The 26107-nt window shown below is 41.6% G+C and overlaps 2 protein-coding genes across 5 annotated transcripts in view; one reads left to right on the top strand and one right to left on the bottom strand.

Moving 5' to 3' along the window:
- The window catches only part of SRP54 (signal recognition particle 54), a 59751-nt gene extending 54511 nt beyond the window's left edge, over positions 1 to 5240 (top strand). Inside the window, exons 16-17 of the mRNA XM_075926931.1 lie at positions 176 to 273; positions 2249 to 5240. Coding sequence (XP_075783046.1) covers positions 176 to 273; positions 2249 to 2461 — 311 coding nt within the window. The 3' untranslated portion in view covers positions 2462 to 5240. The remainder of the gene's footprint in view (positions 1 to 175; positions 274 to 2248) is intronic.
- An 865-nt stretch (positions 5241 to 6105) lies between these two features.
- Positions 6106 to 26107, bottom strand: part of PPP2R3C (protein phosphatase 2 regulatory subunit B''gamma) — a 32934-nt gene continuing 12932 nt past the window's right edge. For all 4 annotated transcript variants that reach the window (XM_014570780.3, XM_014570779.3, XM_006117689.4 and 1 more), the window contains exons 6-13: positions 22534 to 22604; positions 19539 to 19671; positions 17307 to 17362; positions 17154 to 17229; positions 16466 to 16602; positions 14941 to 15078; positions 7957 to 8016; positions 6106 to 7038 (exon numbers count right to left, since the gene is read on the bottom strand). In XM_014570780.3, the coding sequence (XP_014426266.1) occupies positions 6850 to 7038; positions 7957 to 8016; positions 14941 to 15078; positions 16466 to 16602; positions 17154 to 17229; positions 17307 to 17362; positions 19539 to 19671; positions 22534 to 22604 (860 nt within the window). In that variant the 3' untranslated portion in view covers positions 6106 to 6849. The remainder of the gene's footprint in view (positions 7039 to 7956; positions 8017 to 14940; positions 15079 to 16465; positions 16603 to 17153; positions 17230 to 17306; positions 17363 to 19538; positions 19672 to 22533; positions 22605 to 26107) is intronic.

The following is a 26107-nucleotide window of genomic DNA, read 5'->3' as shown; positions in this document are numbered from 1 at the left end:
CTATGTAGGTTGGCCCTCCTGTGTAAACAGCAGTAAATGTCACTAAATTGAGCAGTTATGATCGATGACACGATGATCTTTTTGAATAAGCTATCTTTCAAAGTAGAACTGTTCCTAAAACTCTGAAAATGAAATCTAAAGAATTAATGTAAAGGTGTTGCTGTTTTATTTTTAGTATGTGATTTCCTTGGGGAAAAGATTGCATCTGTATTGGGCATAAGTACACCAAAATACCAGTATGCCATTGATGAGTATTACCGGATGAAGAAGGAGGTGTGTCTTTTTTTGTTGTTGTTTTTACTGCTCTGTTTGACAAAGTAAAAGTTGCATTGTCTGTGTTTACTGAAGAGAACTGAATCCATTTAGTCTAAGCCTTTTATTTGAATCTTTTTTTTTAAAGCCACTCTCTTGCCACATGCTCTCACCTTTAGAATCATACCACTGGATTAGCAATTTCCAGACCTCTTAATGAGTTCTTTTTACTGCTATATTGCAGTCTCTTGCACAGTGCACTTCAAGGACAATTTGCAGATGGTGAGAGAGATGCACGTAGAGGTTATGGAACATTAACTGAATTCTTTAAAGGAGTGGCGGAGGCTCAGTATTTAATGTGCCTTTATAAACTGTCCTGTTTCATATGATTGTTCTTACTGAAAGAACAGCTTAAAAATAGTGAAACACTTCATACAGGTTGGGCCTCCTTGTCTGGCACACTCAGGACCTGACCAGTCCTGGACAAGGGAATTGGCCAGACCAAGGGATGTCTGGGGGGTGCACCAGCTCCTCTACTGCACTCTGCTACCTTTGTCCCCCTGGCTGTGGCAGCCTGAAACCTCCACTCCCATGACCTCCAGAAACTCTTCCGGCACCGTAGCTGGTGAGCTCCAGCCCCCTGACTGTGGGTTCTGGTGCTTCACTGCCCCAGACGCCTGGTCAGCAGACTTGACTTCCAGCAACCTCTGCTACTGGGGCTCTGCCAGCAGGACCACAGAGGTTCAAACCGTCGTGAATTCTTTTGCTCACTAATACAGAAATATAAAGTAACTTATCTTTTAATGATTCTTGGGTGTTTGTGTTCATTTTTATGAAGCAACTTAATTTATCCTATCTTCTCTGCTTGTGTCCCTTTCGTTCCCTTTCCCATGATATCACGGAATTAATGGCTTGTACAAAATGCCCTGTCTTTTGGCATTGGCTTCTCTTACTTAGAATATTTCTAGCATTTTAAAAAGGTAAAATGTTTCATTCAAAATGTCAAATTCCTGAAATTCTGAGAATTGACATTCTAAAGTACATTCTGGGGAAAGATATTTTATAAGTAAGTAATGGTTTCTGTTTGTAAAATGTGGAAAACCTTACTTGAAAGGTAATAGCCAGAAATATTACACATTATTGGCGCTTACAAGCAATTGGCTTACATCAAAGTGTATCTGTTAGCCAGTTAACTGCATCTTAACATCCCTAATTGAGCAGTCGATAGAATTTTTGACTACTTGATTAGTTGACAAGGGAAGGCAGCCGAGCTCGCCTGGGCCCTCGTAGACAGAGGCTGCTTTGTGGCAGCAGCCTGCCTGCAGGAGTCCCAGTGGACAGGGCAGCTGCTGGAGCAGCCTCCGTCCTTGGGGACCCAAGCTGGCCACAACAGAGGCTGCTCTAGCCAGGCAGGCAGCCCAGCTCTTAATAAGTTTTAAACAGCAGAGTCACCACGGGGGTTGCTTTGCAGAAGCCTCCCTTGCTGCACCCCTCTGTTTCAGGAAGAACACGGGTGCGTGTGGGATCATACAGCACCATGGAGACGGTGCTGGGGGGAACGGGCTTTTAAGTCAGCTTTCCCTAGGACTGGATCCTGCTTCCTCCCCCACCCTCTCCTTGCTACCTCTGATACAGAGGCAGCGGGGGTGGAGGGGGGGGGAATGTGAGTAGTTGACTAGATGTATTGATTAGTTGACTACTTGCTTACATCCCTAGTATCTGTGTGTATCTTGTTTGCATGTGGAGAGAAAGTTCAACTCTGCTCTAGGAAATGAAGTTGAAGTGTGAGAGATGATTCTGGAAAAAGAATGTCAAGCTGATTAGTGCATAGACCACTGACTAATTGATGTTTGCTTTGGTTAAGGCTGAACTATCAATGAAAGTAACATTTTTGTGAGTGCAAAGAGGTGCTTGGGTGCCTGTGATTGAAACTGCAGTTTTAAGGAATATAGGTTGCTGGAAGTACTGTACTGTGTTGGAATTTTTTTTTTTTTAGGAGGAGGAAGAGGAGGAAGACAACAAAATGTCAGAAGAGGCAGAGAGACGATATCAAGAGCAGCAGAGTAAACCACAAAATGAGACTACTGTCCAGACAGACCAACCAGAGGCAACAGCATGTAGTGCATTTGTGAATCTCAACTTTGAAACTGAGGGAGAGTGTCAATCTATTGCAGAAAGTAAACAAGACTTAACCCCTGTCCCTACTTAATATAAGATTTTGCATAATGCCAATTTTTAAAATTGGCAGCTAAAATGTGGGAAAAGTCTTGCTATACTTTTTCAGTGGAATGTAATTCATTTGAAACTCTGGCCAGGAGAGAGCTAAATAATGCCTGTTCAGTCCACAGCTATCAAATCTAGGCTAAAACATTGCCAGACAGACACTTCTGTTGGAGGGGAAAAAAAAAATTTAGAGAACAAAATCAATTGGGTCTAAATTAAATATGCTACACCTTCCATCTTTTTCTGCAGTGCAGGTAAAAATTTATCTAATCTTTTCCCTGAACATCTGGTACCTGACACCTGTGGATTGAAGATAACACTGTTTTCTACTTCTAAAAAGCCTATTTTGTATTTATAAAAATCCATATTGAACATGAGCTCTCTATGAATAATTTTCTAATTAGAACTGATTTCACACAAGGCACCTTAGTGACTTCCAAGTTCCCAATGTCCTTATTTATTGTCAGCTTTTTATGTATTTATTTTTTTTAGACACGAGCTTTAACCTAAAGGGTCTGAGTGCCTGTTGAAACAATTTCCTCTTTTAAAAGGAATGTGTAAGCTCTATTTAGAACTTGCTCAGTTAAAGCTACATCAGTTGTGGAGGTCAGAGGTGCTGAGACAACAAAAGAACAGTACAAGTATCGTCTACATGAAGCACATTCTCAAACCATTTATGAGAGAGACTTCTCCTAGCCAGATACCTACATAGTTTCAGTAGGTTACAGAAGGTTCTAGGAAGTAAATTTAAAGTATGATTACTGGGCAACAGAGCTACTGCCTGGGATTGGGTGGGAAGGGCAAAGGGGGCAGCTGCTCTGGGGCCCAGTGATTTAAAAGAGCCTGGGGCTCGCAGCTGCTGCTATACAGCACCTTAGGCCCTTTAAATCACCACCACAACCCTGGGCAGCACATGTCCACTACTCCCCAGCCCCACTCCTTCCACTCCCTTTCCCCAGCTCAGTGAAGTCTGTCCTCCGGCCTGACTGGGCTTGAATTAAAGCTTATTGGTTAATGTTATAGATTATACACATTCAAATGCAAACCCTGCTGCCGCTCGAATTTAAAATATAGTAGGAGCTGGCTGGGTGGGCGGGCAGGCAGCCCAGCTCAGTCCTGACTCACACCAGGTGCCAAAGCAAACCCCGCTGCGACTGTAGTTTAAATGTAGTAAAAGCTGGACACAGGCAGCCTAGCTCCTGCTACATGTAAACTATAAAGCCATGGCAGGGTTTTGGACTCAGTGTGAGCTGGGGCTGACCTGGACTTTTACTACATTTAAAATGCAGAACTGACCTGCTGCGGATTTGCATTTGAGTGTATGTAGTTGATAGCATCCCTAGTGTAGCTAAAAGTGCTCTATTTGACTGCTTGGGATGCTCTGGAGTACTTATGTGATGTTCAGTCTCCATATTATTACCTGAATGGATTATTTGTGTACATCATGCAAAAATATTTTATTTGGTTGCAAGTGAGGAGTTCAGCTTTGCAGCTCTTTTCCCCTCTGAAGCATTTAAAAGTGAACTAAAAATACAGGCTATATTTCAATATTAGAAATTGCTTCTTTGAGAGATTCTGTTTAGCTGAAGAACTAATCAAAATTGCTTTTCAGGCTTTTCAGTTAAAATTTCTTTCAAAATCTATGTAACTGAAATTAAGACTAAGCTTTCTTTTAAAATTGTAGCATCTGCATCTTTGTATTGGAAACAGTTGTATCCAGGGGAAGATGCTGCTCTTCTACTTAGAGGCTACTGTAAATCAGGAGCAAATGATGATTAGGGAGGAAGAAGTTAACTAAGGAAAGAATCAATTTTCTTTGCTAACTTACAAAAAAAAATTTTTTTCAGACCACTCACACCTGAGTTCTTTAGGGTAAGGGAGGAAGGAACTGGCGTATTCCCCAAGCTTTTGCTGTGGAGAGTGTTGGTAGGTAAATATAATAGGGGTGTACAGTTTTGTCTACTAATTTCAAATGAAAATGTTATTGTAAAATTATGAGAAACAAATCTTGAGTGAGATTCTTGTGCAGTACGGCCCACAAGGGGCAAAGTTGCCACCTTTAGAGCTTTCTGATTCTGACTACTCTAAGGGACTTCCTGACCTATGACAATCTTCCTGAGGTGTGGTACTACCAAGAATGTCTACTGTGCCCCATACACTAGGACTTGTTTAGGATCCATTGCAGAGCTAAATAAGGTAGCTTTGTATAGCACTTGAGCTAAGGGAATTCTTGCTGTGCCAGGTATGGGTCTTTTACTGGTCTCTCTGGTCCTTCAGCAGCAATCTTAATCAACTGCCGTCTTTGACCCACTGTCCTTTGCCTCTTAGCTTTTGATGAACATAAATAGGCAACATCCTTAGTAATGAACATCAGTGAGAGGTAGTTTGAATCAATTGTTGGAGAAACAATTGGTAATAGATAATATACTTAGAGCCAGCATTGTCTAAAATTGGTATCTGCTCAGGGCAAAAGGCTAGACTAACTTATGAATAAAATCTTTATTAATGGAGAGATGGATGTTTAGCTTTTTCTGCCAGAAGCTTATCATGTGACTGCACTATTGTCTATTTTCTTGTACTTTCTGTTGCAATGAGCAATGAATGCTCATTGTCATGTTAAAGTTCTGTGTATAAAATGTATTACTCAATGTGCCTTAATACTTAATCCTTCCTTCAGTTTATGCAAAATAAGTGGTTACTTTAACATTTGCTGTAAATGCATAATATTACTGGTTATTTTATATTTAATATAATTTTGAACTGTACTTGGCTCTGCTTTTCTTATTTGATGTAGATCTAGCTCCCTTGTTATGTGCCTGGATCCAGGGGTCCTCAGGTTACTCAGTCTTTGCGTCAGAACAATTAGATGCATGCTTGTAAAAGTCTGTCCTGTTAGCAGAATCTGTTTACACACAGTAGCTCAAGAGTGTCTCATTTGCTGCAACCCACAAAGTACATGCTGAGCTGAAGTCTACCCCCATGTGTACTGAGATGTCAGTTATAAAGTTCAGCATCTGATTGACATAAATATGAATCAGTCCAAGGGCAGCATTGTTACTTTAGCTTAATTCCTTCCAAACTGTGGTGACTTACTAATATTGCCCTCTTCCTGTAGAAGTCAAAGTCACTGTATGCATAACTCACCCTTCAGAGGTAATATACAGGAATGAAAGTAAAGCCTTGTTACATACAGAAAGTGTATCTGTTTGACTAGTGGTATGATTTGATTAAACTAGTGCATACCCTGCTCTAAATACTCACTTGCACTAAGTTTAATGCATTCTTAATAGACTTAAGCTAAGCTACAATCGACCACTCTTTAAATTACTGTAACCCCTTCTGCAAATACACTATTAATGTTCTGAAATATTCAAGTTGAATAAGTGCAACTTTTTCATAAGACACACACACAAAGTACTGAATGGAATGATGGAACTATCACAGATGCTTGGACAGTAATTCCTCATTTAACATTATAAATGTTCATGCTAAGCAGGGTCAATTTTCCCATTAAAAATAATGGAAAAGATGGGGGTTGCATTTCAGGTGGTGGTGGGTCTTCAATATTAGATATCTAGCAACAAAAGTTGCTGTGGTTTGTTAAAACAAACATGTGAGTGAGCCGAGGAGCGCTGTGATCACGTGTATTCATCTGCTCATGCATATTACCACTGTTTTCACCAACTTATCCAGCCACGCAAAGTAGTCTGACACTTGATTATTTTCATGTTGAGGACGGTCGTGTTGTTAGAAAAACGTTCTCTAAAAAAACCATCATGCTATTGCAAAAACGTGTTAAGCAGGCATGTGTTAAATGAATAATTACTGTATGTGTATTAAATTCTGCTTGTCAGATCAGTTATTCTCCATCTTACCATACAAATTCAAATTTGTATTCATACAAAATCATCTACAGTTTAATAGGGGGGAGGGTAATAGAAACAATACATAGAGTATAAGATTTTTTTTCTTAATAGGAGCAGAGTTTAGACCAATCCCAAGATTCCTACTGGCTTCACTAGAAGCAGAGAGAGGCAAACACTGGGCACTACTGGAAATACCATCCTTAATACTCTGCAGGTTTTACTATTCATCCTAGAACAAAATGTCTGAAGAGAAATGTTACTTGCAACTGTAGGCTGAAGAAAGATTCCAAACAATCTCTTCAGATTACTAAAGTCAGACCACTATTGCCTATTAAACAGCACTATAGTGACTTTGCCATCACCATTTGCCACTGACAATTCCCATACAATGTTTTAATACCACCCATCTGGGGGAAGATGGAAGCGTCTGATCTGGATAATGAATAGGACTGCAGCTTTAGAGTTGGAGCACATTTAGGCGCATCTCCATGAGTACTATGTATTCCTGTTAAGTATCGTCAATATCTGTAGTACTGTCATTATCACTTGCTACAAGTACTTCTCTGTTCTCATAGGTCCAGAAGCCATTCAGATCAATTAGAATGCTGGTAACAGTGTCTCCTTGACTACTGTTGATTAAGTCTTGAAGGGAGATCTTGTATGGATCCTTTGGCTTTACCATATCAAAAATTTCATCCTATAAAAGGAAAACCATAAAATGAAAGGGCATATCTATAAGCACAATGGTGATTGATTTATCCATAGCAAGTATAGAATATTTGGGCAGTCTATGCCACCTACTCAGGAAGCTTTGATCTAAAACAGATTGCATCTTAAATCCCAGTTTTTTGACCATTTATTTACCCATCATCATTTAATTGAGACACAACTGCCATAAAATTATAAAGCTAAGTTCATACACTATTCCCTCTAGTAATAAACTTACTAAATCAGAGAGGAAGTATGGTGGGTTCAGAAAGATAGCATGAAGCCCTACCTAATTTGAGAAAGCAAAGCAATCAGGCAACCCCCTCCTTCCCTCCATCTTATAGAATCTTCTCTTCATAAAACATTAATCACTTGCAATATTTCAAGACTTCTCAAACTAAATAGGGAACTGCTAGCTGCTGTTATACTAAAGTGGTATCAATAACATGCAGTATGCTTTTAATTAATGCTAGGAGTGCAGGGGACTGGGTTTGATGACCTCTTAAGGTTCCTTCCAGTTCTAGTATTCTGAGTCTGGCAGTTCTCAAGGTAGATCTATTTGATTTATTTACCAGCAAGATAAAATTCTAATTATTGAAAAAAGGTTGCCAAGCATCTAATAGCAACAGTAGGGCGCTCTGTACGCTTACTGTAAGTACATTTTTTCAGATGCAGTTACTAAGAGAAGCTTAGTACTAAAAGCTTTGCTTCCAGAATAATTAACCTAGAATTAAAGGGAATTTTCAAGGTCCTATTACTGACAAATTGCATTTTTTTTTACAGCATGGCAAAGTTGATTTAACACCTTGCAAATACCCAGTGGCTACAATACTGTGCAAATAAAATTTTCAAATGTTTAAATTCCAATGATGCGTGTACAGTACTCTGTATTTTAGGGAACACTTACCTTGACATCTTGGAAAGAAACTGGTTCTTGTCCATGAATTTTCATTTGTTCCTGAATAGCCTATCAAAAAAGAAAAGCTCAATTACAAAGCAGTTAAAAGCAAAGAAACAAAAATGAGAATGTAGTGTTCTACAGTTGCTCAGTACTAGATTTTTAAAAATATTTTGAATAGTCTAAAAGAGAACGTGGGTGAGATCTTTTATTGGATAAATTCCATGTAAGCTTGTCTCTCTCACCAACAGAAGTTGGCCCAATAAAAGGCAAAACTGGATGGATTACGGTCAAGCACTATGAGTGTGTCCACACTGCAAATGAGAGCATGCATAGCAGGAGAAATGTAACTGGATAAAGAGACATAGGTTAGCTCCGTCTCAGCTAGTGTCCTAAAAATATTGTGGCACAGGTCAGACACTTAATTAGTACAAACTCACCTAACGCTGGGTTGGTAGCCTTTCTCCTCCTCCTCTCCCCCCATCCCTCTCCCCAAGCCCGTCTTGAGCCACGGCTGGGGATAGAGGGATGGATTTAGGGTAGTGGGGCCATTCACGTGGGTTGGTGGCCAGCAATATGGCGAGTCCTGGGCCCAGCTGGCCACTCTCTTCCTTGTGACCACTTAGGAGGTGTTCTTGAACAAATGGACTCTCTCAGATGGAAGACAGACAGACATACAAACTCTCTAAAATGAACATTTCTGAATACTAGCTGTACCCTAGTGGCCTGCCATGCTCCATTACAAAGATGACTGCATTATAGTGATACTGTATCATGATTACATAGTTTGTAAAATATTTTGGGATGAAGTGTGTTGCATACACTGAATTAAATGTTTAGCTGCCACAGAAAAAAATATAACTAGTTCTGTAGTAACTGAATGAAACCGTGGCAGATTAAAGCAATGAATAAGTTGAACAAATGTAATTTTGTGGTGTAAAATGTATTTGAACTCCACACCACATAGAACTATATTCTAGTACAGTCAATTTGAAGCAAAATAGTCTTTTACCAAGATGTTTTTATTAGACAAAATTTGAAATAGCACTTTACATATTAAATTTAGAAACTTGATGAATAAAGACAGTGATTCTTTACCCGAGGAGAGATTTGAATTGAGGCACAGAACATGGTTCATGCACTAAATAATTCTGTCCCTATTTTTGAGTGAACCTATGTAAATTATGCACGAGGGGAAGAAAAAAATAAGTACTCAGAAGGTGAAGGACTAATCAATGTTTGTTACAGAGTTCTATGTCTATTTTCTGTAGAAAACTACTTTGAAAGATGGATTCTGGTTCATTAAAATAACGCACAGCTAAACTAAATCCCAAGAAAATGGAAGAGAAAGTATCTTTACACAATGCACTAACAAATTTAATAAGTTGACTGAGTGAAGCCATGCAACATGGCAATAACCTATCCAATAGTATTTAGCAACAGAGATATCTCATTACAAAGAACACATGATGTCAATAAGTTGAGAGTCTAACTTAAGGGCCTCATCAAATGTTCACTAAGTCACGGAGAGTCTTTCCACTCATTTCAATAGGCAGTGGATCAGTGAGGACAGAGGGAAAAGAGCATGAAATAGCAAAGAATGCAGATTTACCTTGTGAAATGGGCAATCATGCTTTATGTCATTCAAGAACTACCACAAGTGGTTTTCTATCTATTGTGACAGAACTGTCACTAAGTCCTTTTACTACAATATTCTGGCACCACGTGAACCACCAGCAACAAGTCAATACTGAAGTGAATCTGTATGGAATGCAGCTGAGGCTGGATTCTGTACAAGTACTCAGTGAAAAAGCTTTGAAACTGTTCCAGTGTTTATTTGGAAGACTTCTGTTGAAAGATGCTGCTTTTCCAGACTGATATAATTGATGCCACTACCAGTAAAGGGTTTTTGTTTAATAGACAGTAAGTTTATTACTGAACAACAGCAAAGAAGGTATAAGACTATAAATAAGACTTTATGAGCTATGTCTGAATGTTCAATAAGCTGAATGAATATGTACTTGTTCCTGATTTGGACAGTGCAGGCTTAAGTACAATAAAATGCAGCTGATTTTAGAATGCTGGTACAAAGTGCCATGTGCAGATAAATTTAGAATCACAACTACTTTTTGTTATCTGACAATTGTTATTAAAGAAGGATCAGGCAAATCATTCCTGTTAGAATAAGGGCTAAGATCCCCAAGCTTATTACACCAAAAAGAAATTGTAATTTTTCTTGCAGTCTATTTTCTGCATATATAAGCACAGCATAAGATTTTAAGCAGATTCAACTATATGGAAATTTTGAAGGGAGAGTTGTAGCCAAAGAGACAGAAAGTTACAGATAAGTAAACTTGGAATTGGAGTAATTGTAATGACTTTTAATGAAAGCTTTAACTATTGGAGCCTTCCTCACTGTTAAATATTGAGAAAAATATTTATGATTCACAGAGCCTAGAAAATGCAACCAGTTTTTAGTATGCAATCTTGAAATACTAGTTAATGAATGAAACATGTGAAAATGCTAGTCAGTAAACGCAACTGTGACATATCTCACCAAGCCTTTGTGATGCCAGCTAATACACAACTGGAGTATTGGTACAGAAGGGGACAGTTTGCCCAGGGAAGGCAGACAAGGAAAAAAAAGGAGGTGGTGTAAAAATGGGTACACTTGCACAGAGTTTGAGATGGAAATAGGAGACAGACTTATTGATAGGTATAAAAGGGATAAAAAAAAACAAGGGGGAGATATCATGACAGGGGTCTACTCCAGACTGCCTAACTTTTTAAAAAACAATTTACAAAATCATCCAAAGCACAGGATTTGGAAGTAAACTATGCAGGCAACTCTTGAAAAAATAATACATCAGGGCACAGATTATCCAACAAGTTATTAGAATGTTTTGCAGACAATGTTTTAGTTCAGAAGATGGAGAAAGCTACTAAGGGAGAGGCTGTTATAGACTGATTTTGACAGAGGGAGAAACTGGTAATAGCATTTGCAAGTGAAAGGCAGCTTAGGTGAAAGTGATCATGAAATGGTAGATTTCATGATGCTAGGAAGTAGCAGGAGGGAAAACACCACAATGAAGGTAATGGATTTTAAGAAGGCAGACTTTAGCAAATTCAGGTAGTTGACAGGTAAGATCCCATGGGAAGCAAGTATAAAGGGAAAACACTTCATGAGTTGGTAGTTTTTCAAAGCAGCATCATAACAAGCACAAGAACAAACTATCTCACTACATAGGAAATAGACCACTTTAACCAGGACATCTTCAATGATCTAACTAAAAAAGAGTCCTACATGAAGTGGGAAGGAAGTCAAATTACAAAGCATAGATATAAACAAGTAACACTAGTAAGTAGGGACAAAATTAGAAAGGAAAAGGCACAAAATGAAATTAAACTAGTTAAAGCCAGAATGGGCAGGAAGAAACATTTTACAATTACATTAGAAGCAAGAGGAAGATCAAGGACAAGGTAGGCCCATTACTCAGTGGGGGAAGGGAGGGGTTGACATTAAGGCTGTGTCCAGACTCAGGGGTTTTTTCGGGAAAAGTAGCCTTTTCCCGAAAAAACTTCCCCTGCGTCCAGACTCAAGCCGCGTTCTTTCGAAATTAATTCGAAAGAACGCGGCTTTTCTTTCGATGGCGGTAAACCTCAATTTACGAGGAAGAACGCCTTCTTTCGAAAGTTCCTCTTTCGAAAGAAGGCGTTCTTCAATGTAAATAGGGCGTCTTCGAAAGAGAGCATCCAGACTCACTGGATGCTTTCTTTCGAAAAAGCAAGTCGCTTTTTCAAAATTTCTCCGTGCAGTCTAGACGCTCTCTTTCGAAAGAGGCTCTTTCGAAAGATGCTTTCGAAAGAGCCTCTTTCAAAAGAAGCCTGCAGTCTAGACATAGCCTATCAGAAAAACATGGAAATGGCAGAAATACTGACTTTTTTTGTTTGGTTTTCACCAAAAAGCTTAATAACAATGTAATGACTAACAGCGAATGACAATGAAAATGAGGTAGGATCAGAGGCAAAAATAAGAAAAGGACAAGATAGATTACTTAGACAAATCAGATGTTTTCAAGTCACCAGGCCTGATGAAATATATCCTATCATACTCAAGAGGCTGACTTGGGAGATATCAGACCCATTAGTGATTATCTTTGAAAATTAATGGAAGACAAAAGAGATTCCAGAGGATTGGAAAGGGGCAAATATAGTGCCAAAAAAGGACAATCTGAGGAATTACAGATCAGTTAACTTAACTTCAATATCCAGAAAGGTAATGAAGCAAATCCTTAATCAATTTGCAAACACCCAGAAACTAATAAAGGTGACAAGTAAGAATGAGCATGGATTTGTCAAGAACAAATTCTGTCAAACTAACTTAATAGCTTTGACAGTGTGACAAGCATTGTGGATGGGAGAGAAGTGGTAGATGTGGTATATCCTGACTTTGGTAAAGCTTTTGATATGGTCTTGCATGACCTCATAAACAAACTAAGATAATACTACTTACATGGAGCTAGTATAAGGTGGATAACCATTCATAAAGAGTAGTTATCAATGGTTCATAGTCAAGCTGGAAGGACATAAAGTGTGGGGTCTTGCAGGAAACAGTTTTGGGCATGGATGAGTTCAATATATTCATCAACGAAAATGGCATACAGAAGTGGTTCCCAGCCTTTTTTATGCTGTGGACTGGCAAACCCATTCACAAACATTTGGCAGACTGCTATATTTTTTACATATTCATTATGAAAGTAATGAATATGCAAATACAGAAATAAAATGTTACCAGTCTGCCTAGCCCCAACCTAGCCCTTAGATCCCCAATGCCTAACATCCTTTGACCCCAACTCCTATGGCACATGCCCTTGGTAGTTGTTAAAATCCCTGACCACTACAGCCCATGCCAACACCCTTTTGCTCCATGACCCCACCATGTCCCCACCCATCACCCTTCTGTCCCCATCCCACCCCACACCCTGTCAACAGAGCGAGGCTGCCTGCTCTAGGGACTGTGGCTGTTACTGCCGCGTGGGCAGGGAGAGCAGCCCCTCCTTCCCCAAGCGCATCTTGCACCCCCATGGGTGGGGAGGGGGAGTGTGGAGCCCCAGCCATCCACCATTACGGGGTAGGGAGGAAGGTGCCTCCTCCTCCCACCGCTTTAGCTCCAGTGCTACCACAAGCGGCAACAAAAGTGGGGAGGGGCAAGTCAGAGGCATGTCCTGCTCTGCCTCAGCCCCAGTGCCGCTGGCAGCAAAAGAGCTGAGCGGGTGGGAGGAAGGGAGAAGAAGAGCCCTGGGAAGGGGTCTCCTGCTCCGCCTCCTCCTGCCGTCACCAGCAAAGCAGCTGCATGTGCGGGGGAGTGGCCGTTGGCAGTGAGTGCACCTCCCTCCTCCTCCGTGTCCTCTCCCTCCCCAAGCACGTCTCCCCAAGTGCAGAGTGGGGAGGAGGGAGGAAGGTGCCTTCTACTCCATCTCCTGCTGCTGTCTGAGTCACCACAGCTGCCAGAGGTGAGCCACTGGGAACAGCCGGCTTGAGTGCTTACAGCCACTGCGACCCCAAGCTTGGAGGGGTTGCAAGTGCTTTTGAGGATAAAATTCAAATTCAAAATGATTTGGACAAACTGGAGAAATGGTCTGAAGTAAATAGGATGAAATTCAATACGGACAACTGCAAAGTACTCCACTTAGGAAGAAACAATCAGTTGCACACATATACAATGGGAAATGACTACCTACAAAGGAGTACTGCAGAAAGGGATCTGGGGTTCACAATGGAGCACATGCTAAATATGAGTCAACAGTATAACACAGTCGCAAAAACACAAACATTCTGACATGTATTAGAAGCAGTGTTATAAGAACGACACAAGTAGTAATTTTTTGGCTCTACTCCATGCTGTTTAGGCCTCAACTGAGTACGAGTTGCAAACGGTCGGCTTACAACCATTCGCATTTACAACCGAAGCTGTCGTAAATTGCAGACCCAAGTTACGAATGTGATCCGCGCTTACGAACAGCGTGGTCATGTGTAACTCTTTGGGGTCCAAATTACAAACAAACCGAGTTACAACCAATTACTTGGTCCGTAACCAGTTCGTAAGTCGGGAAGAGGCTGTCCAGTTCTGGGTGCCTCATTTCAGGAAGCATATGGACAAATTAGAACAAATGATTAAAGGTATAGAAAACATGACCAAGGAAGCAAGAGTGGTTTGTTTAGTGTGGAGAACAAAAGAATAACCGTTTTCAAGTACATAAAAGGAGGAGGGAGAAAAATTGTTTTAATTAACCTCTGAGAATAGGACGAGATGAAATGGGCTTAAACTGGAGCAATGGAGTTTTAGATTGGACATTAGGAATAAATTCGGTATGGTTAAACATTGGAATAAATTGCCCAGGGAAGTTGCAGATCTCCATCATTGGAAATTTTTAAGAGCAGGCTAGATAAACACCTGCTATGGATGGTGTAGATGGTGCGTGGTCCTGCCATGAGTGCAAGGGACTAATTATATGACCTCTTGAGGTCCCTTCCAGTCCTATGATTCTGTGATTTGCACAGTGAATATAAAATCCTTTAAGTGACTGCACAGAACTATCATTGCATTTTCTCTTACTTACAATACATTTTGGATCCCCTGAGGCACTGAAACTCTTTGTACTAAGAAATTTAAACCATCCTATACAGTTGACTATTTTTAAACTTGTAAGTAAGTATTCATTATGGAGCAATTTCAACTATTGGAAAAACAAAATTATTTTCTTTTGATTTAAATTAAATCAAAGCAGTTTAGTTTCTAATGTAGATAAGATGCTGAAATGCCTTTTGAATTATTTCCCAGTTTTAGAATGTGAGGTTTTAACATTTTAAATCTTTTTTAAAGTTGACAAAAACCTCATAGTGGGCATAGATAATTTAAAGTGATTCCCTGCAGATCTGTAAGTAGAAGCACACAGACTCTAAAAACTCTCACACACACATATAGAGACTTACCCTAAAGAAATAATTCAGGGAAAAAACATTCAGGTATCCTTTGTTCTCTATATCAAGCAGTTTGAAAATATATTGTAGAGCTGCAGGTTCCTTTCTGTTTTCTAATGCAAGTACAAAGTCCAGGTAGGTCTTATAATCCTAAAAGAAAATACAATCATGATTATTACAGTCATCTTTTTAAATTGATTTTGCAAGCAGGAACATTGTAATTGGAGGCTATTTCACTATAGGGGAGCAATTAGGTTTTTTTGGAAGACAACACGAAACAGAAAATGGTGACTGCCGTTGAAGTTGGTTTCTGTGGTTTAGATGAGGTAGCATACCCATACTTTTCACTGACATTTTATATGAAAACTAACGAGTCTATTCAGAAATCCTAATAAAACAGGCTTTATATATTTAAACAATACTTGTTTATTATGTACTTAGATTGCCAAGCATAATCCAGTTGACTGAGATGGGAACCATATGACAAAGTGGTTCCCAAAAATTTCCTCCACTTCCAGTTAATAGTTTATAGCACTTAAATATTGATAAGTTTGCCATTGGCTAAAAGTGACTCACATGATCAACTGACCTAAAACACAGAACTCTCAGAATAAGATAACTCATGCTGCAAAACAAACGGACCCTGACATAAGACATTAAATATAGTAGAATTTGGACCAGGCTTTCTCTTTTTTCTGTTAGTGCCACTGCTTTGGTTTCTTTATCACACTACAACAATTAACTATAACTACCTACATAGGTTACATATAAGCTGGATTTTTATGCATTCATCACAACTCCCCCTCCTTCCCCCGGCTTCCACTTTAGCTCCAAATTGGAGCCCCAGACCTGATAGGATGAAATCACAACTAAATTTACATTTTGTAAATCTTTTCAACATAAAAACTAAGACCAGTGATACATTATAAATGAAGTGTTTCAGATAAACAATATACATATATTTTCACTGATTGTCTTTGTTCATCCTAAATCTTTATTTTTAGTTTATAGGCTCCTCATTGTCTACTCATGCTGCTGTAGGAGGCACACAACAAAACCACTATTTTTTCAGCTCATGTTAACATCACAATGAAGTTTATTATTTAACTAGTTGAACTAGCTGTTGTGTCAGCTCTCTAATGAACATTATTCAATTACTTGCCATTTGGATTTCCTTCTTTGTTTCAAGAGAGCCAAAATAATTCCAGAAACATTTCTGCTTCTTCACATTTAGTTAACATTACTGCCTTCACTTATTGGAAAGGAAAATGTATACTGGATTATCTTGGTTTGTTACAGTGGTACCTCATCTCCTTTCATCAAAATATAATGGAATAACACATTATGTTTTTTGTAATCATCAGATAATTATATTGGTTAGACTTTGCTTTGTTCTATTTGCAGAAGCAGGTACTAAATAAAACAGTCATTTTAATTTGTTCTCTATTGTAAAGATAATGCTTACGCTAAAATATTTATAATAGTTTTAGTACAAAACAACTTGTAAATCAAAGTGCAAGCTAGAGATGCACGTTACCATTTCTCCATCGTAAGTCAGACACTCTTGAAAGACACGATCTAAAAATACGTTGGTTAGAGTCCCTGTTCCATAGCGGGATAGTTCTTCCTTGCTGAGCATACCGTTGTGATCTTTGTCAAGATTTAAATACTGGCCTAGGAAGAAAAAATAGACTGAAAATACAATAAAATCTCCCAATCTCATAAAGGAACTACATTTTAATGTGACAAATCACAGGAGTGTCACTCCCTTGCCCCCAGGTCAATCAGGGCCTGGGGGTGGGGGGAGAGAGTGAATTCTTCTCTTGCCCTGCCCCCATCCTGCAAGGGGTGTGCGGCGCTTAGAGATACATGCTCTCCCTGGGGGTGTGGACAGTGCGCAAAGTCTCTCACTCCCTGCCCCCACCCTGCAAGGGATGCACGGTGCTTAGAGTCAACTCTGGTGGTTGACTCTAAGCGCCACGTGACCCTAGCGGGGGAGGAGACTTTGCATGCTTCCCTATCCCCAGGCCCTGATTGGCCTGGGGGTGGGAGAGTGGCAGGGAGTTCACGGGCTGGATTAACCAGGTTGGCGGGCTGCATTTGGCCCTCGGAGGCCCTTCTGCCCACCCCGATCTAAGCAATGGGGTTTTATACACATACGGGGCCACAGAGGACAGTCTCTCACTAAATTATGCAAACTAGTGGCTGTGCATTTAGAAACATACCATAAACCCTCAATGCAGATGGAGCAGAAAACCAATTTGTTTCTTGACTTTCTTTAGAAAGTTCTTCATCCCTTAACTAAGTGAAAAGGAATCACACAGTTAGAATTCTGAAAATGCAAAGTGAATTAACAAAACACATCAAGAGATTTTTACCTCCAATAAGTCATCCAGAAAGCTGCAAGCTAAAATATCCTGTATCTTTATTTTTCCTAAAGGAAAAGAGAAAAAAAAATCTGTAACATGGTCATGTAGTTATTATACATCAGCCTGGCATTACTCACTTAAGTTGTTCCAGTTAGATAAGTGGTACTGAGTAATAAGACTACCAAGATTGGGTCCTAAAGAAATTACCACAAAAAACAAAGCAAACATTTTATTATTTATGCTTCCTAACCCCTGAGAAATAGAACTAACAAAAAAGCATAGACACAAGTTAAAACATTAAATGTAACTATAAAATACAAGCCATTTAAAAAAATAAATATTAGCAATTATAATGACATTATGCAATAAAGACTGACATAATGTGTGTCAGTTCAAAAAAATCATAATGGAATTGCACACTTTTTAAGACAGGAAATTAAGATAACAATTATGAGTGTTTTCCACAGCATCACAAGTGAAATATAAAACAACTTGGGTTTGTGCATTTGTGAATGTTATTTGCTAGGTCTATACTGAAAACTTTTAACAGAATAGTAACATTGTTTGGGTGTGATTTTTTTCTTTAATACATTTTTTATACTGGCAAAAGGTCTAATGTAGGTGTAGTTACATAGGTTGAACCTCCCTTGTTCAGCACCCTCGGGATCTAACCCATCCCAAATGAGGGAATTTGCTAGATATGGGGAGGTCCCCTGCCACTAGCCTCCCGGGACACTCCCCCTCCTTGCAGCTGGCTCTGCTCTGGCCCCACTGCCACTGGGTCCCAGCCTGCAGGGCTTGGACATGAGCTCTGGCCTACTGGGGCTCCCTGGGGATGGAGCTCCTCAGATGGGCTTCTCACCCACCAGAAGATCCCAGGGACAGGGATTGCTGGCTGCCCTGCTTCTGCCATGCTCTACTGGGGATTCCCGGGGATGGGGCTTGCCAGCTGCCATACTTTTGCTGCTTGCTGCCCTATCCTGTTGGGGGTCCCCGGGGATAGGGCTCGCTGGTCCCACTGCTGCCCCGCCTGGGTGGGGCTCCTCAGGGATGCGGATCCCAGCTGGTTCATACTCTCAAGTGTCTGGGCTCTTTGATCCAGAAACATCCATGGTCCTGCTGAACCATGTGATGTTGCAAGATGTGATGTTGCAAGACCAGAGAGTCCCAGATTTCGAAGTTTTAACCTGTAGTAGCAACACAGTGGTTTTGTCAAAACAGCTTATTTCGTTCAGGAAATTGATATAAGCTATACCAGCAAAAACATCATTTTGATGGTGTAAACTCTGTATACACTAGGGCTGTGTCTAGACTGAATCCCTTTTCCATAAAAGGGATGCAAATTAGACACATTGCAATTGCAAATGAAGCGGGGATTGAAATCCCCCCTGCTTCATTTGCATAAAAATGGCTGCCGCTTTTTTCCAGCTCGGAGCTTTGCCAGAAAAAAGCGCCAGTCTTGAGCGGATCTTTCGGAAAATAAAGCCTTTTCCGAAAGATCCCTTATTCCTTATTTTAAGAGGAATAAGGGATCTTTCGGAAAAGGCTTTATTTTCTGAAAGATCCGCGTCTAGACTGGCGCTTTTTTTGGCAAAGCTCCGAGCCGGAAAAAAGCGGCAGCCATTTTTATGCAAATGAAGCTGGGGGAATTTAAATCCTCGCTTCATTTGCGATTGCGATGTGTCTAATTTGCATCCCTTTTACGGAAAAGGGGGATGCAGTCTAGAGACAGCCTAGGAGGTTTTGTTAGTATAGCTTTGCCACAAACCTTTTCTAGTATAGACTAGGCCAGAGATACTGAAGAATCCAACTATTGAACAGTAGAGCAGATTGACAGAAAGATATCTGGCTTGTGTCTTATGAGAAGAATTTTTGGCAGAGTACCAGCATATCTGAGGTGGTAGTTATGCTTAATTTTAGTGGGAATTAATAAAAAGCTAATCCTAATTAATTTGCAGCAATATGGCCCAACCTATTACTTTTAATTGTTAAGCACGTGCTCTGGAGTAAACCACTGAAGAAGTATTTCACTAGGACCCATTTTGACTCTGATCCTGCAATGTTATGTGTGCAGACATACCATTAAACCCACATAGAATCCCACATTGGAATTCAATCTGCACAGATCACACTGCAGGACTGGGGCCTAGGAAAATATTTTACAATGTTATGAAGATAGAAACAACTTCAGTATTCATATTTTAAAAGTAAAACCATTCCCATGTATATTTGAGAGTTTACCTGTTCTGAGAGGGTCTAAGAAGAAGAAGAACTTTCTAACAGCAGTGCAGACATAGAATGAGTAAAATGATTTTTCTAAACCATCCAACTGTGGTAAAGTAGGGATAAGTTCCAAAATATAATTTTCTAAATCCTGGAAAATTAAAAAGAAAATATGGTTTGAAATGATAAACATCGCCATTGTGCAATTTAAATTGTTTATTCTTCTGCCTTGCAAATTTTATTTGTTGAAAATATTATCCGGTGGCAATATTCTTGTAAATGCTTGATTTTATTTAATTACCTAAATCCTCTTCTTTCTGTCCAATTTTTAAAACTCAGTTTGAACAATAATGGTGTCTTCCTCTATAAATTTCAGAAATTTACTGCACCTAGTAAATTAGATAGTATTTTGAATAATTAGAGACTAATTAATACTTCTATTCAGATGGATTATACCACTGCCAGTAAAAGTGACAGGAGAAGAAGAGCATGTTATAACAGCAGTTTTTTTGGTGTCAAAATTAAGAGATACCAGGAGCAACAAGATGAATAAAGATTGCTAAGACAATGCTCCCTCATATGATGAAACACAGATTTCTGTATACTTGAGGTTGTTTCTTCAAGATGAGCACCATGTAAAACGCATATCTGACATTTTGACCAGCATTGTTTCATTAATATAATTGGGGGAAGGGAAAGGGAAAAATAGATATGCGATAAACCAAATCTTTGCAGAATGACACTGCACAACCGTGGAGCCCGAATGTTCTTTTTGCTTAATATCTGATCATAGATTTTATTTTATTTTTTAAAAACCACTAGTTGTGTAAAGATTAAAAACAAAGAGCATCTCTGGTAACAGCCTTTTACATCACCTGTTTATTAACAAATACAATAGAATACCAATTATCTGAAATCTTAGTATTCAAACCTCCTTAAGGAAATACCAGTATGTCTCCCAAGCTAATAATTCCCTTGCCACTGAATCTCTATTACTATATATAAGCTTCTCTTTATCTAAATGAGTTTGGTGTCAACCAAGATGTCTAAGCTATTGGGTTTTTACTCTAAGGGTATGTCTACACTAAAGCACTAATTCGAACTAACTTAATTCGAATTAGTTAATTCGAACTAAGCTAATTCGAATTAGTGCATCTAGACCTAAAAACTAGTTCAAATTAGCATTTTTCTAATTTGAACTAGCATGTCCACATTGAGTGGACCCTGAACCGAGGTTAAGGATGGCCGGAAGCAGTGCCGGCAGGGCATCAGATCAGGACTTAGAGCGTGGAGCTGCTGTCTCAGGCTAGCCAAGGGCTGTGCTTAAAGGGACCCGACCCCCACCCCGGACAGACAGTTTTCAGGGGTTCCCTGCTTGCAAAGCAGTCCTGGCTTGGATTGCCCTGAGTGTCCACACTCGGCACATCACAGCACTCGGCCATCAGACCGGCTGCACTTGCCGCAGGCTGCCATCTGGGGGGGAAGTTAATCGGGGGGCTGCAGGAGAGCTTCCACCCCAAGGAGCCTGCAGAGCCACCGCAGTCCTCCCCATCGGGGGCTCGTACCCCATTCCTCCCTCACCTCCTTCCACTTACCCCTCCCTAGCCCCCCTTCCTGATGTACAAAATAAAGGACACGTGTTCAAAAATAGAAACTCTCTTTATTTAACAAAACTCGGGGAGACTGGGAAAAGGAGGTGGGAGAGGGGAGGGCAACTAAAATGATCAGGGGTTTGGAACAGGTCCCAGATGAAGAGAGGCTAAAGAGACTGGGACTTCTCAGCTTAGAAAAGAGGAGACTGAGGGGGGATAGGATAGAGGTCTATAAAAGCATGTGTGGTGTGGAGAGGGTGCATAAAGAAAAGTTCTTCATTAGTTCCCATAATAGAAGGACTAGAGGACACCAAATGAAATGAATGGGTAGCAGGCTTCAAACTAATAACAGACAGTTCTTCTTCACAAAGCAAATAATCAACCTGTGGAACTCCTTGCTGCAGGAGGCTGTGAAGGATAGAACTAGAACAGAGTTTAAAGAGAAGTTAGATAAAGTCATGGAGGTTGGGTCCATGGAGTGGTATTAGCCAGGGGGTAGAAATGATGTCCCTGGCCTCTGTTTGTGGAAGGCTAGAGATGGATGGCACGAGACAAATGGCTTGGTCATTGTTTCGGTCCATCCCCTCCAGGGTCCCTAGTGTTGGCCACTGTCGGCAGACAGGCTACTGGGCTAGATGGACCTTTGGTCTGACCCAGTACGGCCATTCTAAGCTCAGGGCTCAGGGTCAGGGGTCTCAATGGACCACCTTGATTTTCATGCACACCTGCTCCTGGGTGGCCAGGCTGGCAGCTATCCTGCCCTAGACGGCTACTTTCCTGTGCCTAGTGCAGAGGTCGTGGATGAGGTCCACGATGTCTGCACTAGACCAGGCGAGCGCCAGCCTCTTGCAAACCTGGGAAGACTCCCGGGAGCCGCCAGCCTGGTCCCGGGAAGAGGCGGAGGGCTGGGTGGCAGCAGGTGGCTGTCTCGAGCCGTGCCAGGGGCAGGGTCTGCTGGCTGGGTGCTGGCAGGCTTGTACCTGGCACGGGCACCGTAGCCAGCCCGTGCCCCTTTAAGGGCTCTGGGGCTGGGAGGGGGGCAGACGAGTTTCCCTGGTGGTGCCCAGAGTGGCCACCAGGGAAAGCTGGGGAGGGCTAGCCTCCCACTAGTTCGAATTAACAGGCTACACAGCCCTTAATTCGAACTGCTTAATTTGAACTAGGCATTAGTCCTCGTAGAATGAGGTTTACCTAGTTCGAATTAAGCGCTCCGCTAGTTCAAATTAAGTTCGAACTAGCGGTTTGTATGTGTAGCGCCTATCAAAGTTAATTCGAACTAACGTCTGTTAGTTCGAACTAACTTTGTAGTGCAGACATACTCTAATAGAGAAACATTAAAGTGCAAGACACTTTATTCTCTCTGTTGATTTAAGTTACACCAGATAGAAGTACATTATATTTACTGTGTGTGCAGTACTTACCGATTCTCTGAGGTAACCTTGTCCTGCCACGTCATATAAACTGAGGCCAATTCTTGTCTGGTGAAGCCACACTGTAAAAAAGGATTTAAAATCATGATATAGGATCCCTTTTCTGGGCAAAGAATAAATACTTAGTTAACACACAGTTAACTAAGCAGACTGACATTGCTTTGTACCCTTTCAGAAAGTCAAATACATGTATTCTCAATCCTCTGAAAACCAGAATTACAGATTTAAGATAGATACCAACCCTGCCCCTATAACCTAAGGATGTTAAAGAGCAGTTATTTGGCTAATTGTGAAGTCAATACAATTTGTATCAACTATATGATTATTTCGGGGGGGGGGGACACACGCTCTGGTTTGAATCAGTTGGCGAGCGGAATAGCACGCGGGCGAGATTATGCTAATGAAGCGCGGGATATTTAAATCCCCGCTTCATTAGCAATTTCAGTCGGCTACATTTGCATCCCTAGTTCGAACTAGGGAGCAAGCGTAGACTTACCCTAATTTATTGACTTGTACTTATTATTCCTGACGGAGTTCTGTGCCAAAAAAAATTCTTTAAAATTCTGCATGTTTTGTCAAGAATAAAAGCGGAAGTTCCAGCATGGCAATGAGGAACACTGGCCACCAGCTACATGGAGATCATTCTGCAGCCCCACACTCCCCTTCCCCCACTGGAGCATGGACATGGGGGTGAAGCTGCATGTGACCCTGAAACAGTGCAAGGACTGGGCCTGCTCCAGAAATATCCTGCCTCTCCATGCCATGTGCCTCAAAATAGCAAAAGGATCCAAGTGTTGGAGGATACATGTGTGGGGTAAGAGGGTTCTGTGTGTGTGTGTGTGGGGGGAATTTAGGTGTGGGCAGCTTGGTGGGGGGTGGGGAGATCTGGATTCACAGGGGCATGTTAGGAGGTTCCAGATATAGAGGGAATGGGACTCTGCAAAATACAGACTGCAGGCTGAATCCGTCCCTCCAAGCCACCAGATACAGACTGCAGATGCTGCAGGGAGCCCCAGGCAGTCTCCCCACTTGCCTCGCCCCTCCTCCCTCGCACGCCGCTCAGAAACGCGGCTGCTGGGTGATTTCACTTTAAAATCTGTGAACTCGGAGGGGATGGGGGAAGGGTTTAGGAGCTGCTTCCACCCCCAGAACAATCCCAGCTGAGTTGGATGCAAGGTCAGAGATAGCAACTAAAACCAGCAGCATGGCTGGGGTGGCAAGCGGTGGCTTTGGCTAGCTACCTGAGTACAATTCTATCCAAGGTCCTAAGTCGGGGTGGACACCTCCCACCTCCCAGATGCGGGATAGGCCTGGGGCCGGGATCTGGCTTAGCAAATCTTTCAGTCCAGCCCACAAACCACCCCGCTGGACCCAAAGGCAAGGAGCAGCCCCAGGGTTCAGAGTGGCTGGTTGCTCCATGTACCTCTCTGCACTGGGGATAGGGTGGAAGCTTTGAGCACTGTGAACCCCCTTCTTCACTCAAACTCCCCCTCAAGCCCCACACCCTCTCTTGTACCCTGAACTCCCTTCTGCATTCAACCTCCATCCCAGATGCCGCATCCCCCCCGATAGAAAAGTGTGGCCCTTGACCACTTACCAAAATCTTGGAATGGCCCCCCATCAAAAATTATTGTCCACCCCTGAACTAAGTACTTCCTCATGGCTTGCCATTCAGGCCACACTGCTATTTCTAGCTTGTGAACTTGAGCAGAGCTATTGCGTGTATGCCTATCTAACCTGGAAATTACACCTCCCAGATGCAGTATAGCCATCCTCTTTAGAGACTGGTGCAGGGATTATTTGCAGCAAATTGCAATAGTCCACACCACAATATATGGAGACCAAGTTATTACATTAGGCATAGATTGCAATTTTGTTTTATTTCTTGTGGTAATCTACTTTGATCTGTTTGCTATCGCTTATAAATCACTTAAAATATATCTTTTTGTAGTTAATAAACCTATGCCACATTTTATCTTAACTAGTGTGTTTCTGAGTAAAAGGTTTGGGGAAAAATCTCAGCAAAGTTAAGGGCTTGTGCATCATCCTCTTCATATCAAAGGAGGGATGGACTGGGTAATAAATTCATGCTGGTCAAGTTTTGACCAGGTACAGAGCCAGGGTCCTAGGCTGGGAAGCTGAGGATATTTTGGTGAGAGCCTTTCTAGTGTTGGTTAATGCAGTGGATGGCAGATCAACGATGAGCATAACTGGGTGTGATCCCTGCCTGTGAATGTTAGTAGGGATGTTAAATAGTGGTTAATTGAATAGTAGATTAACCTCATGAATTCTTATTGGTTAGTCGACTATTCGATAGTCCCCAGAGTTGAGCCAGCAGCCAGTTCTCTCCGGTCCCAACCCTTGGGGATCCCACTGCCACTCCACACTGCTGCCTCTGATACAGGTGGGAGCTGGTCCACAAGGGGAAACGGTTTAAAAACCAGCTCCCCTCACAGACCAGCTGCCTGTCATCTCGTGCGGCAGCAGCCCCTGTGCAGGGAGGAGTGGGAGCTGAGTTTCTGGACCCAGCATGAGCCAGAACTGAGCCAGGCTACATGTCCACCTGGCTCATACTACATTTTAAATGGGGTAGGTCCCGGACCCAGTGTGAGTTAGGACTGAGCTGGGCTACTGGACAGCCCGCTTAAAAATTTATTGGCGGGGGGAGGGGATGCATGTAGTCTATAGCATTAAACTATAAGCTTTTGCTGGAGAACTCTACACTTGTCACAATCCAGATTGGTGTAACAGAAGGCTTAGCGGTACCTTACTTCCAGGTGGTATCCTGGAGGGGACCCATCAGAGAGATGTCAGTCAAAGAGTGCAGAGTTACAATTTCAGGGTGGAGCTGGTGTGTGCCCAAACTGTGTGTTTCGTGGTTTGCAGAGGTTTTAGAGTAAATGTATTTAATGTTCTGGAAGGATACAAGTTAACCGTAACTCTATGCAATTCTTGGGCAGTGAATTCCTCTTGACTTTTTAGGAAATGGTTAGTAAGGAAGATATGAGTTAGGGGCACAAGGAGGCTTCTTCAGAAAACCTCACTACTATTCAGATACTAGTTCTGCCCTCCTCCTGGTTCCTCCATGTTCTCTAGGACTGGGAGGGCATGGGGAGAAAGGAAAGTTGTAAATGATGGGCTGTGAGGCGCACCTCTCCCAGCTGGAAGCAGTAAGGCAGAGTGAAGGGGAGCTCCTGATTCTATTTTGGGGGCTAATGTAGGGGTAAGAGGCTCCGGACAACCTTCTGCAGCACAGGAGAGAATGCAGAGGTGCAAAGAGTTCATTCCTGTTAATGTGATGTTTTCAGATTAATCAGAACATTCTCTGGAGAAGAGCACAGCCTGATACAATAGCTCTGAGAGGTGGGAACTGATCTGTTCACAAGAGGGTGCCACACAGACAGCCTGCTTGCACCTAAATATGTAATGCAGGGGTGGGGAATCTCAGGCCCAGGGGCCAGATGTGGCCCCCAGCTTGCCTGGATCTGGCCAAGGTTGAAGGCTCCTCAGAATTGGGGAGCCTGTGTTGGTGCTGCAGCACCCCTGATGCAGGGCAAGAGCACAC

Source organism: Pelodiscus sinensis, chromosome 4 (assembly GCF_049634645.1).
Source record: "Pelodiscus sinensis isolate JC-2024 chromosome 4, ASM4963464v1, whole genome shotgun sequence".
NCBI lineage: Eukaryota > Metazoa > Chordata > Testudines > Trionychidae > Pelodiscus > Pelodiscus sinensis.
The sequence above is the reverse complement of the archived record's forward strand: the minus strand, read 5'-3'. Positions and strand labels throughout refer to the sequence as shown.